At 37.1% G+C, this 15,193-nt stretch overlaps 1 protein-coding gene across 1 annotated transcript in view; it reads left to right on the top strand.

Annotated features, from left to right (window-relative positions):
* The first annotated feature begins 3,445 nt into the window (after positions 1-3,445).
* dachc (dachshund c) overlaps positions 3,446-15,193 on the top strand; it is a 58,828-nt gene continuing 47,080 nt past the window's right edge. The window contains exon 1 of the mRNA XM_016295318.1: positions 3,446-4,432. Coding sequence (XP_016150804.1) covers positions 3,894-4,432 — 539 coding nt within the window. The 5' untranslated portion in view covers positions 3,446-3,893. The remainder of the gene's footprint in view (positions 4,433-15,193) is intronic.

The raw sequence follows: 15,193 nt of genomic DNA, 5'->3' as shown, positions 1-15,193 counted from the left end.
CATCTTTCAAAATAAATGTAAAGACAGAGCCCGAAAGGGGAACAGAGTCGCGTGACAGACACAGTGATGAAGCTGGTATGTGTTTGCATTACACAAGCCACGGTTAAGACAGCTGACTCCACTGTGATGTGACCCCCTCTCGCTCTCTCTCTCTCTCGCGCTCTCTCTCTCTCTCTCACGCGCTCTCTCTCTCGCTCTCTCTCTCTCGTGCTCTCGCTCTCTCTAGTCTTAACTTTGATAAAGAATATCTCTTTGGTTTTGAGACTTTAGTCTTTGTAACTTCAGGGATCTTATCTATGCACAATCAGCTTGTAACACTCCAAAGAGAAAGGAAAACTTGAAATCGCATCATATGACCCCTTTAATTCGCTGGGGTATATTTGTAGCAATAGCCAACAAATCATTGTATGGGTCAAAATTATTGATTTTTCTTTTATGCCAAACATCATTAGGATATTAAGTAAAGATCATGTTCCATGAAGATATTTTGTACATTTCCTACTGTAAATATATTAAAACTTAATTTTTGATCAGTAATATGCATTGCTAAGAACTTCATTTGGACAACTTTAAAGGCGATTTTCTCAATATTTAGATTTTTTTTCACCCTCAGATTCCAGATTTTCAAATAGTTGAATCTATTCGGCCAAACTCGGCCAAATCATCAAATTTCCATACAACAATGGAAAGCTTATTTATTCAGCTTTCAGATGATGTATAAATCTCAATTTCGAAAAATGGACCCTTATGACTGGTTTTGTGGTCCAGGGTCACATCTTTAACAACACTAATGATTTAATAAGACCTTTAAAAGTATTCTTTAACAAATCAGAAAAAAAAGTTCTTTAGACAAAACAGTATATAATTTTAATATTGGCCATTTATCATTATTAAAACCCAATCTTTGTTATATTTTGCTTTAAGGAAGTTTAAATATTTCATTTGAAGGTGAAGAATAGGATTTTTGCAGTGTGGCAGATTAATAGTTAGATTTTTCCCCTTTATCCTTGAAGCTGGGAACAAATCCATACATTCTAATCTAACGAAGAACACATTCAAAGCAGCTCCCCAAAACCCATCCATCTTCAGGAAAACAGGACACTGGTGTTTTGGCAGAGCTTGAGTTATGACACCAAGCGTCAGTGGCTGCATCAAACTCCATTCTCTTCTGAAGGACCTTTGTGGAAATGGCATGATTAATCCATCAGGGGACGTGGCTATGCAAGGTGTATGCATGGCAGGGGGAATTAAATTACAGGGCTGTTGCAGGGACCATCCCAGCACAGTGCATTGGAAAGTGTGGCAGCTTTAGCTGATGGATGTCGCTGGTCTTAATAGGCTGGTGGTGTGTGAATTGAGGCATTGACTCCCTCCCACTCTGTGTCCTGTACATTGGTGTTAAGGCTGACACGGGAGATAAGAGAAAGTAAAACATGAATTTGAGTAGATAGGTACGCAAATGTGATTTGTCTCAAGTGAATGTCCATGAGGGCTTTTAAGCATATGATGATGATCTCATTGCATATCAATATAGTAGGTGTATTGATTCAGAGAACAGCATCATTTAAGCATCGTCTCAGAGGAATCAAAAAGCATGTGTATGTCCACAGTGAATTGTCCTATTTTAAATTACATACACAAGGTTGTCTCTCTCTATACAGTACGGTCTGTAGTTGAACATATTGATTGCAGTTGTGCAGAGGCATCGGATGTACATTATAACAAATGTTCTCTTTGCATTATAATAGAGGAGCGACGAATGTGCCCGATCGATGAAGAGAAGGTCAGGGAATGGACTCTGGCCGCAGCTCTAATAGAGAAGTCAATGAGGAACTGCTGTAATCACTGTAGTGAATTCAATAAAGGAATGTGGAACTGAGGGATGCAGGCAGTTACTGCCAATTACTTAAAAGTAACAAGAAAACATCAGTGTTAAATTCCTCTTGAAATGCATGAAATTACTTTCAACGGAGCTGTTGCCATTAATTCAACAGCAACAGTTTTATTGCAGAGATATGTTGGTAAATGCAAAGTTGAAACATGAGAAAACAGAACAGCTCATGATTGTCTGACAGACTGCAGCGAATGTGAGAAATCAACATCAGCATGAAAGCAGAAGTGAACTCTTAAACCATGCATATCAAATCATTTAGAGTGGCCATTTAAAAATGTATAAATATTGGCAGATAACATTGTGTGTATACTAGGATTGTCTGACTGACTGGAGAACACTTTTTGTTAAATGTGTTGTGAAATGTCACTAAACCCAAGCGGCAGGCTGTAAGTGTCAATGTAATTGGGTACGTACACTCTTAAAATTAAAGGTGCTTCAAAAGGGTCTTCAAGCGATGCCATAGAAGAACCATTTTTGGTTCCACAAAGAACCATTCAGTCAAAGGTTCTTTAAAGAACCACCTCTTTCTTACCTTTTTGTAATCTGAAGAACCTTCTTTCGCCACAAAGAACCTTTAGTGAAACAGAAAGGTTCTTCAGATGTTAAAGGTTCTTTATGGAACCATTTAGACAAAAAGGTTCTTCTATGGCATCGTGAAGCACCTTTATTTTTAAGAGTGTAAGTGACTCCTGCTGTACCAGGGTTATCGTGATGCCTCTGAGAAGTGTATTTTGATAACTGAGATTAATGTCTCTGCCTCAAGAGACACCATAAGTGTTTATTCTGAGATTAGCGGTTGTAAATGTTGAGAACTCTTACCAACCATATAGGATCTGCAGTCATGAGCACTTTTGGGTATTTGCAAATAACAAATAGTCATTGACATTTCAGCTTAATTATTTTCACTTCCTAAATCCTTCACAATAGATGGCAGTATAAGCTTTATATCCTGTCTCTTTGTATGCTCGACCTCATAATGTAACAAAAAAATGGAAAATTCTTCTTCTTTAAGCAGCAAGTAGCCTGTTTTTTTCTTCTTCACTCCATTACTTAAAAAGTGTTGCAACCGCACAGTAGGTTGTTTTATTCTCTTTCTCAGTGTTGACCGGTCATATACTCGTAATGTCCATAAGGGGATGATGTATAATTGCTTTAATCATTTCTTATTCAAATTTTCACCGTGCTTTCTAAGGCATATCAATTTTGTTAATACCATGTAATTAAAATATGTCAGTGCACTACAACGCTCGGGCTGTATTAATGACCGTGAAAATTGTTTTAATTAAATAGCCAATTATAGTAAAGCCGCAACCATGAGAATTGACATTTAAATGAGCTTTATTTAAATTGCTTTCAATATTGTTTCATCAGAATTTCTCACGCGGCGAATTAATCACTTGCCCATGTGCATGTACAAAGCGCCCTTAACTATTGAAGTGCTGTTATTGTTCATTTCATTTCAAGCATGAATTCATACAATATACGGCTGTCCTTCCATAAACTTTGTAACCTTTCCAAGTTGCATAACATAACCAACTTAACAGTCAATGGCTTAAACAAACACGCTCAACGTGTAGTCTGCTGTTCTGTTTGTTTATCTTTACTGTGAGTATTATAAAGGGTACCTTGCAGCCCTTGCCCAACGCCAGCAATAGCATGTGTTCTTGTGAAGTTCATTGTTTCAGATCTACCTGCTTTGAAAGAAAGGAACGCACGTGCGCGCTGTGTCTCTTCCAAACCCTCTTTGTTTCTTGGCTCCTCCTCCGGACCACAATGTGACAGATTCAACTTGTCTGAGCAGCACCAGCGCAGCTCCTCACTTATTCCCACTGTCACTATCACACTTTGATCGATGTCGTGACGCACAGACAACATCTCGTTTCCCCCCCGTGCCAGGCTGATTTGACTTTTCGAGTTGTTTTTGTTGTTGTTTTAGTCATTCTCCGGTGATACGTTACTTTTGTCCGAACACTTTCAAGACATTTATTTAGTGTTGAACATGGCCACACCGGCTGCGCTGCTGCCCGCGACACCGATGGCCCATGCGCCTCCGATGTCGGTCGCCGCGGCGCTCAACTCCTCGACCCCGGCGACCCTCTCGCCCTCACCGTCCGTCACCCCATCCGGACCGAGCCTCTTCAGATCGGAACTGCTCTCCTCCGCGAGCCCGGGCATCCCCATCGGAAGTCTCCCGCACAAACCCGTGTATTCCACTCCTTCTCCGGTGGAAAACACCCCTCAAAACAACGAGTGTAAAATGGTCGAGGTCCGAGGCGCAAACCTCGCGTCTTTCACTGTCAACGACAACGAGCTCATCTGCCTCCCGCAGGCTTTTGACCTGTTTCTCAAGCACCTGGTCGGTGGACTGCATACCGTGTACACTAAACTCAAACGTCTGGAGATAACGCCCGTGGTGTGCAACGTGGAGCAGGTTCGCGTCCTCCGTGGACTCGGCGCGATTCAGCCTGGAGTCAATCGCTGCAAACTTATATCGAGAAAAGACTTCGAGGTTCTGTATAACGACTGCACCAATGCAAGGTAAATATCGCCTTCTCAGAGCTACGCGGGACGAGTAGGCTTCTTTTCTATGCTGTTAACATACTTTGAAAAGTTTTAAAAAGTTGCACTAAAGTAAAAAATAATTAAAGTACTTGGCACATTGCACTATGCGGCTTTATTGAGCTCCTATCAGTACTGTATCTTGCGCGGACAAACTCTTCTTTGCTGAGCACAGCACATTTATCATGCTTATGATCCAGTTTGAACAGCTTGGCCTTTGATAACCGTGCACATATCTGAACAATTAAGCCTTTGATAATTATGCACATATCAGCTTACGTTTATACTGAAATGCATTGAATATACAATACACCACACTCACCTTTTGGGCAGGACAGGTGTGTTTCACCATCAGTCAGGCAGTCAGAATAGGACTGAATGTAGCTGTTTCAGTCTCTTTCTAAAACGTATCAGGTGAGAACAAACACTTTTGGAGATAGATATGGAAAAGTGAGAGGGAGAGAGATCGTATCAGTCTATTATATAAATATTTAATGGGACTAGTCCGCTTTTGTAACGAGTTAAAGCGAATGTCAACTCAGAGGTTAATCGGCTGTTGTCCCGTGGGTAGCCTGTCAGATGCACCACAAGTATCACTAGAACACCTAGAACGAATTTGCAGTGACTCACAACGTGGCATGATTATATTAGCCAAGGTAGGCTAGTTATTGAATGTCGTTATCAGTTCAGACAGCTGGTTATAAAAGCTCTACATTCTGCTGAGCTGTCATTAGCCTATAGTTTGCTGCTGACATTGTTGCCATCAAAAACAACGAAAACAACGACCCTTTAGTAGCCGATTAATAACGCAAATTGATCTGACCTTTAGATTGATGGCAAACATACTGATGCATCTGCGCGCGAGTGCGCTCGAGAGTAGGGATAAGCGGACCTATACTGAAGTATGATATATCGAGGTATGGAAAGTATGGGTACTCAAATAAAAAAAGTACCATTACTCAGCCTTTTTTTCAGTGATTTTGTTTAGCCTGTTTAGCTAGAAATTTAATGCATAGGCCTATAATATTTATTGAATTTGACAAATAAACTATATTAGGGAATAATTGGAATATAACTATTTTCCTGCTCATCCGAATACAAGCAAATGCTGCAAGACAGAACCAATCAATAACAGAGAACGTTACCTCACTGCTGACACTGCATTCAAACAGGACTGCGGGTTTCCTAAAAGTATCATATCATAATTGCCATTTTTTGCAATCAGCTTAAGTTTATGATGCTTTTTGGAAATGCAGCCCAGAACAATGTTTAAAAGAGGACAAAAAAAAAAAACATAATATGGATCCATTAGATTGAGTTATTTCACAATAAAACAACTGTAGTTGTAGGCTACACTTGTTTAGCAATTAAAGAGAACTAAGTGAGCCTTGTTTGAAAGAACAGTACTGGTTTGCTTATCTAAACCTTGGTGTCTGTAAGCAAATTTATGACACCAGCTCATAGCTGCTTGCTTATTAAAGAGCACATTTAGGCAGCCATTGGCACTGGTGAGGAGATGTTAAGCGCTTGTGACACAAGTTACTGGAACGAGATTAGAATCTCTGATTCCTGCCTGAGCGCTCGCTCCCCGGCGGTGTCTAATATAGAAATTGATTCTCTGCAGAAATTAATTAATTTTTCATATGGCCTAGAGCGGCAGTTTTAAAAGGGTGCTCTCTAACAGTCCTCCCGCCCTTTTTGTCTCCATTTGAATTATATCCTAATCATATTAATACTTTTTGCCTCAGGATTAATCGGCAAATTTACAAATGTGTTTTGAAATTTATATCACAACATATTTATGTGACGAAGTAGACATTCTCCTGACCTCCAATTTGCTCAGTTTGTTCTCATTCGTTATGAAAATGCATCTAAGAATCCAAACTCTGACCCACTCTAGCTCAAAACGGCCAAATTTAAATGTTTCTATCTCTGTATAATGACTATTTAATCAATGTCTGGCCTCCTAATGTTTTAAATTTGGCAGAGCTGAATGGAGATCAGATTGCAAGGGCAGACAGCGTGGGCTAAACTCTTGGACCTCTGTCCCTTGAATTCTCTAAAGACCTAACTGAGGAGTTTAAATTGAGAGATTGAGGCCAACGCACTCTTTACTTTCGCCGAATTGGTGGCTAATTTCATTCATATGTTTTTGTACTGTTTACATCATTTTTTTTTTCTTCTAAAAATCGTACAAATTCATATGGAATTGCCACCTCGTGAAATTGTTTTCTCATAGATTTTCTTGGTTAGGGTGCAAAGGGTGGCTTCAGAAATGACTCATAATGAGTCAAAGTTTGGCACTTTGACTCATCATGACCGGATAAAGAGATTCTGCTCAACTGGCATGTTATTGTTTCTTTAAATAGGTTTTATAAAACAACATACGTTAACAGGAGAAGAAACTAAACAGCAAACCCACCCATCCACCCCATGTTGTGAGACTCAAATAACTTTCTATGTCCTTTCTTGAGCTACGCTGCTGTTATTCATCAAATCTGACTACTTCCTCAGCGCTCGTCTTTGTTGAAAAGATATGTCTTCTCTGACCGTCATCTAATCCATGAGCTTTTTCTGGCAGACAGAAAAAAATGCCCTATAGGTGCTGACTTGGACTGTCTGCTTTACGGAGTCATTCATCACTCCGAGCATTTCCTTTTATGACTAAATTCTAACGGTAAATGTTTTGAAGCAACAAAACACGTCTTGGATCAGCATAAAAACTAATAGTTGATTTACTGCAGCACTTCACAATGCTCAACAGACTTTGCAATTAGTGTCTGTTGCACACAATGTTTTCCATTATTTAAAGGCTGATTCACTAGCATGGAGGTTTTGAATGTCCATAAAAGGCATTGGACTTGCTGTGTTTTTGTTTTTGCTCGTAATAGTAAAAAAAAATGCTTATGCCTTCTCCTACAGTTAGCCTGCACTTAGTCAGCCTTTATTTACTGAATTATTTATTTTCGTAGAATCACATTCACTTCCAGAAAGCCTTAAACGGACGTGATGTATCACGACTCATTGGCTTTTTGTTGTGACCTTTCTCTCAGAAACTCTCCATCTGTGAAGTGGAGCTTATTCAGGCCTGTGTGTTCATTAATGTGTGCCTTTGTGAGAAAGTGAGATGACAGACGTAGCTTAGTGCAAAGCTTTTGCGAATACTCTGCAAAAATGAGCATTTGTGTCTTTGAAGATTTTCCTGTCACAGAGTTCAAGTCGTGTGAATGCTCGGTGTGAGAGGAGTGTGTCAATGTGTGTTCTCTTTCTCTGATCTTCAAATGAGAGACATTTTAAAGGCCACGGATTACAGTCAAAACAAATACCCATAGCAGCAGCACTGGCACCCTAGACAGCAAATTATACACTGACAATTAATTGATGTCAGTCTGATTGCTTTCATTTAAAAATTCCCCTTATCTAGTACTCACCCGCTGTTTTTCTCCCTTTCTCCTGCACACGTACACAAATGCACTAACCTCAAACAGAAGTCTCTGCACGTCTCTGTCTTCCCTTGACCTTCAGGTCCTATCCAGCAGGAACACGAGCCTCTATCAGTCAGCAAGGTTTGATTCGGCCCTTCCACAGTGTGTTAGTGAGGAGTGAGGGATTAGTGGAAGGAAAATAGAAGAGTGTGTGAATGTGTGACACAGAACCAGATCTGTAATCCATCCACACAATTTTTTTTTGCACTCTATATTATCACGAAAGGTTTCGATTGCCACGCTTTCAAGGGTGCAGTATATTTTTAATCCTCTAATATCAATCATTACATACAGCTGTGGAGTTTATGGTCGACTATTGTACAGGTGTGGTTGAAATAGATACCCTTTGTGTGCGTGTGTGTGTGTGTGTGTTCATATCTCTCAAAGCTTTAGTGACTCTATTGGAAACCGCCAATGCAGCTGCTCAGACAGCTGATAGCTTTGTAGTGGCATGCTGCATATCATAAAAGAAATGTGTTATAGCGAACTAGGGCTTAAAATACTGTTGATGTCTTTATGGTGCTATTGTGTTTGCGTGTGTCCATCTGCTATTGTGTGTGCAAGTGTAAGACTGTCTGATCTCGGAGATGAGGTGGATTGATGAGAGTTTGGAAAATATCAGCTTACATGCAGTGTGTGGGTTCCTTTGTGTGTGTGGTGTTTGTTTAGATGCAGTCGAACAGAACATGGCTAATTAAATGTTTATTGAGATGCACATTGTGTACTTCTAAGAATTGGTCACAAAGTATCCAGGATAAAGAAAAATACTTATCTTTAAATCTACAAATTTAGTTTACACATGTGTCAACAAATGCGTTCTTATTATACCAATTAAAAAAATTAAATTAAATAAAAATATATAAAGTGAATAGAAAGATATTAACATATTTTCCATGAACATTAAATATATATGTGTAAACCCATCTTAATAAAACGAAACAAAAAAAATGTAACAATATAATGAATTATAAATTTGTAAATTATGATTAATTATTTTTAATTAAATTATACTTAAATTAGTATGCATTATTAATTCATAAATATAATTACTTGTTTGGGGGATGCAGCACATAACTTTATATAACCTGAATTAAACTTGTCACAAAAAGGTAAAACTATCTTATATTTTAATGCACTTTTTGAACTTGTCATATAGTCATGAGGTTCTGCAAGAGTGCTCTCAATGATATAATTTCATATTTTATATGTTTTTTTTCTGCATGAATCTGCATGTTGATTAGACCACATGACTTTTGTTGGTAATTTCACATGACTTTGATTTGACAGATAAACGTTTTTCAGAGATAAACAAGCAGTGGAGCAGTTTTGTAACAAACAAAAAAAGAAAAGAAAAGAAAAGAAAAGAAAAAAATTCTCTCTCTCGCTCTATATCATTTATTATTATTTAGTTAATATATTTATATTCGAACTTTTACTTATATCTATTTATTAACAAATAATAATAATATAATAATAATGATTAATTATAATAACATGCCAGACTAATTAAACAAGGTTTTCTTTTCAATATTAATTCAATATTAATTTTAAAATAATTTTAAGTCAAAAATATGTTCATCATAGAAGATTTGTAAAGTGTGAAGAGGTATAAGTCACCGTATACCTATATAAATGTAATTTGTAAGTCATTTTGAGTTTTTGAAAAATAACTTTTTTTTTTCCATATCTATCATTTTATTTCATCCACAGACAATCTCATATTTGAGATCTAAAGAGGAGATGATTAAATCTAACAGCCTGGATATCTGGGTATCTCTTTTATGTTGAACTGAGGTTTAGAGTTTATCTTGAAGTGGTTGTGGTCTGGTATTGAATGGATGAGTTACATTCATATCAGCATAAAGCACCTCTTTATTGGGCATAAAGTTCATCATGGGGTTTTAGCACTTTGTTCATTGTTGTTCTTGCTCTGTTTGATCTGTGGGAAACTCCAGCTGCTGTTTATCTCACACACACACACACACACACACACACAGAGAGAGAGAGAAAAGTATAGTGTTGACACTTGCTCTCAGCGTTAAGTGTGCACACACACACACACACATCTTCATAGGTGCGCACCCACTCATGTTGGTCTTTAGGACATAACGGTGCTTTGTTCTTGTTTTTGATTCTCTTTTTGCTGAGCAGGTGAAACACACTGTAAAACAAATGATGGATTACTCTGATAACAGCTGTTCTGTGGACTCAAGGGGCCTTAATCATAAAACACGAGAAGAACAGATCTCTGTGTAAATCGTAAGTAAAGCCGTTTGTACACAAATTGTACCAAGGGGTTTATCCTTAATTGACAAAATTCTCATTCGGGTGCTCAAAAAGACATTTTTTGGATCCATTAGCTGTTTGTATATGATGTGTTTTAGCATCTGATAGTTCTCTTGTGTATTCAGTGTAATGGTGGTGTAAGCAATGCTCTGAAAGTCCCCCTGGTGTTTACAGAATGTTACAGAGCTAATGAAACACAGGAGGACATTAGAGATAGAGTAAACATGTCTTTTCAAATGGAGTGTGTGTTTGTGTACGGGTGTGGAGGGCTGAGGAAAGAATGTGTGTGTGTGTGTGTGTGGGTGTGTGTGTGTGTGCTGGCACTGATGGCCTCTGTGGGAAGGCGAGCCAGCGTGGAAGAGAGGAGGACGTCAGGGGGAGATTTTAATTAAAGTATGAAATGAGAGGTCACGCGCTCTGACCCCCCCTCCACTCACTACACACACAAGGACATGCTATCTCTTTCTTACTTTCTCCATTCCTCTCTCTCTCATACACACGTTAGCAGTCTCCTCCTCTCTCTCTCAGCTTGATGAGTTTTCCATGAAAGGGTTTTTCATTAATTCCACCTCAGGGAGTCTCTCTGTTCCGGCTCCCTCTGAAGCACATGGAAATCTAAAGTGTGTGTGTGTGTGTATGTGTTTCTGTTTGTACGTGGCCACCATGATGTTTTGACTCGGTCTGATTATTAACACACTGTTCTGGCTGTTTGATCATGAAGTCTCACACACAGACACACATGGTCGATGATCTTGTTGATGAGAGAGAATGATGGACAGGACAGAAATGGTTCGTTAGTTTCCTGTGATTGCTTCATAATGGGACATTTTAAACATCGAATTACAGGAGGTTTAGGATCATTTAGTGCTGAAAAACACCTGGATACGGAATAACAGGAAGTGATAGAAACACTGTGAGCTTCAGTGTATTCTTTAGAATGCTGCTCTTCTTTTTCTTTATGTTTAACCAGCATAGGCTCATTGGTAATAATGTGCCTCTGTCTGCATTTTTGCTAAACAAATATAATAAAACAAAAGCATACCTACATGTGTACATGCAATTCATTGCAATTTCCCCTGCTGAAATAAACACTAGTGGCAGTAAAACAACAACTTTTTTCCCCTTTTCACACAATTTTATATTACAGGGTAGATTATCAGTTAATAAAGGCTTATTTTCTTTGCACAACACTATGCTATGATCTAAAAACACTTTTACCATAGTGCTTGATTTGTAAACCAATATATTTGATGCTTACATCTCCATATGTTTGGCTTTTCTGATGTAGTAAACTTGCTCGGTAGCTTCACCTGGTACAGCATTGCAATAGTGATGTGTAAAGCAAGTCCCGTGTAACACGAGTCACAAGAAAAGAGCTCAGACTAGTAGAAGCAAACTAAAATGGCATGGTTGATTCGACAAATGTTTTTTTCATCTCATGTTTGCTTTTGATAACACTATCGGTTGAATTTAGGGTAGGGTTTAGTGTCGATAAAATATATTGTGCTTACACATTTGTGAATAAAAAAACAAACATATTAAGTGGAGTGATAACATGGTCCAAACAACACAGTCTCATGAAATGAGTAGGAAAAAGGAAAAGCCAAAATGTTACTTATGTTGCTAGAATATTACAGGTAGTTCTTCCACAACAGACAGCCAACTATAAACTGTCTCGGCATTTAGCTCATTAAATATACATGCGTTTTAATGAGGTAACCTCTGATATTCAGTAGTTCAATACTTAACATGTGACATGAGTTTCATGGAAACTCAGCAGGTTTCTGTCCCTCCATTGTCCCTCCAAGTCCAGGTAACTAAAAAAATGAATCGAGTGGATTGATCCAAGTCTTGTGAAGAGATAAGAAAAGGCACAAGAACCAGCGAGGTTTATCCTAGCATGTGACGCACATGTGACAGAAACCAAAGGGACAGGGAGAGATACCTCTCGGGTTTTTATGAAAAATTCCTTAATTTGTGTTTTGAAGTTTAACCAAAGTCCTACGGGTTTGAAATGACATGAGGGTGAGTAAATGGTGACAGAATTTGCGTTTTTGGGTGAGCGAGCTCTTTAATAATGAAGAAAGATTATTATTCTACTATTTTTCAGAAGAAGATCAAATTTGAGCAGATTCACGTAGTGACCTTTCCACTGCTGGACAAGAAACAAGTTGCATGCTTCAGGCATGCTGTATTTCTCCACAGATGTTATAAAAGCCATAGATATGCAAATGAGAACATTAGTCCAGGGATTTCAAATCTATAGTGTGAAATCTCATGGTTACCCCAAGGATTAATTACTAACCCAGGTTAAATTATTAACAGCGTGTTAACAATTAGTATGAAAAGCCCACATATGTTGTATTAGTTCGGCCTCTGGAAACACTTGCCAAACTTTCATTCTCCACATGAGATTCTCACGTTGATTTTTAAAGTGATGTTAAAGCGATGATCATGATTATAAGAGTCAGTCAGAAGACTGATTCACCTTTGTGCACTGTTTATAAATACAACATGACATGAAATATGCCATAACTTAAATCCACAAGACTTACATTTATCTTCGGGAACACACATTAAGATATTTTTATGTTCTTGTTATTTTTGTCTATCAATTGAAAACCCATGCAACTAAAATTGTCATGCATTAAAAATTACAAAAAGACTTTATAAAAGGAGTCTATATGAATAAAGTGTGTTTTTCCCCCAAGTCTTCAAAGATGAAGATATTTAATTTAAGCTGTAATGCAAAAGCATTCATCGTGGGGAAGTCGTGGCCTAATGGTTAGAGAGTCGGACTCATAACCCAAAGGTTGTGGGTTCGAGTCTCGTACCGGCAGGGATTACTAACCCAGGTTAAATTATTAACAGCGTGTTAACAATTAGTATGAAAAGCCCACATATGTTGTATTAGTTCGGCCTCTGGAAACACTTGCCAAACTTTCATTCTCCACATGAGATTCTCACGTTGATTTTTAAAGTGATGTTAAAGCGATGATCATGATTATAAGAGTCAGTCAGAAGACTGATTCACCTTTGTGCACTGTTTATAAATACAACATGACATGAAATATGCCATAACTTAAATCCACAAGACTTACATTTATCTTCGGGAACACACATTAAGATATTTTTATGTTCTTGTTATTTTTGTCTATCAATTGAAAACCCATGCAACTAAAATTGTCATGCATTAAAAATTACAAAAAGACTTTATAAAAGGAGTCTATATGAATAAAGTGTGTTTTCCCCCAAGTCTTCAAAGATGAAGATATTTAATTTAAGCTGTAATGCAAAAGCATTCATCAAACCATATATGTTGAGAGCATGAAATATGGTAAACACTGCATCAAAACACCAACTGGATTATATTATGTATGATTATTATATTATACTGTATATGATTATAAATTATTCAGTTTGCTTTTTGATGTGTGATAATGTTGGTTTAATGGATTTTTAATGGATGACGAAAAATATAAAAAATATAATACTATTAAAAATATCTTATTTGTGTTCCAAAGATGAACAAAAGTCTTATGAGTGTAGAACGACATGAGGGTGAGTAAATGATAATAGAATTTTCATTACTGGGTGAAATGTCATTTTAAGCATAGAACAGCAGCAAATAAAATGAAATAAATAAAAAATCTTTAAACATGCCAACAGCTCTAGCTGATTTATAGTTAGAAGTTGTAAATGCTTTACTTTTTCCTACCAGCATCAGACTGTCGTTAAATATTTGAAAGGAAAAAAAAAACATTAGATGACATTTCCATGGTTAATCTCAATGTTATCAGAGAAATTGTCATTCTTTGCCATAGATCTACTGTAGGAAGTAAGAGTCTGAAAAGTGTTGCAAAGCTTCACGATTAAGCAGTTTCACCCCTCTGGCTTTGAAACTAATGAGATTCTTCAGTCAAAAATGTCAAAAACTAATTGAGATGTCCAGACCATGGGGAGAACATGGCACGGCTATTGCTGTATCTAGGTTTGTCAATCACTGCTATGTTTAGAACCAATCAAAAATCAAGAAGCAACGCATCCTTAGTCTGTGCCGGTGTTTGTTTGTGATGTATCTAGGAAACATGGCGTGCAGAATGCAGCTGTTTGTGAAGTACATTGGTAGGAAGTAGACTAAATCGTTGTATTAAACTACAGTGGGTTAGGTGGCCAGGAGAGAGTGGGGACAACCGGAAAAAGTCAGAGAGAGGGAAAACAGATGGAAAATGCATGAACTGAAATTGAAATAAAATGAATAAAAACAATATAGACAAATATTGTATGAATTAAAATAATAAAAACATCAAAATGACTAAAACTTGAATGAACTAAAATTTAAAATATAAAAATAAAAAAATCGTTTCAAATATTAATATCTCAGTGATACTAAAATAACACTGCAATTTCTTTGCCATGCCAATATAAAATAATAAGATCAAAATGTAATAAGATCTTTTTTTTTTATTTGCTGTGTTTACTCACTGAAGTGCATGCATATTTTTAACCTTAATTTTTGCTTTTTTGAAAGAAAAGTCTGGTAACACTTTCTATGAAGCCCATATTTATAACACATTATAAGGCATTATATTCTTAAGGCATTATAATGAATGCATAATGCATTATAAAAGACCTTATAATATGTTATATAATCTTATAAATAATCATAACAACAATTATAATACATTATAATGCTTACGCATTTGTGGTTATAAGTTAAGATTATGATTATTTATAACACACAATGAACACCATATAAAATCTATTTTTACATTTATAATGGACTATATATCTTGACATTGTTTATTTAAGATCTGCACAGTATCTTACTACATCTTGTAAGTGGTTAGGTGTGGAGTGTTATTTGAGTGTTCACTGTGAGGCTAATATTAATTTTGATGTGAGCTAGTTAATAATTTCAACTGAAAAAGAAAATGCAATGTTTATATGTTAGGTTACATTTTATTTT

The sequence above is a fragment of the Sinocyclocheilus grahami genome, unplaced genomic scaffold, assembly GCF_001515645.1.
Source record: "Sinocyclocheilus grahami isolate Dianchi unplaced genomic scaffold, SAMN03320097.WGS_v1.1 scaffold334.1, whole genome shotgun sequence".
NCBI classification, from domain to species: Eukaryota; Metazoa; Chordata; class Actinopteri; order Cypriniformes; family Cyprinidae; genus Sinocyclocheilus; species Sinocyclocheilus grahami.
The sequence above is the reverse complement of the archived record's forward strand: the minus strand, read 5'-3'. Positions and strand labels throughout refer to the sequence as shown.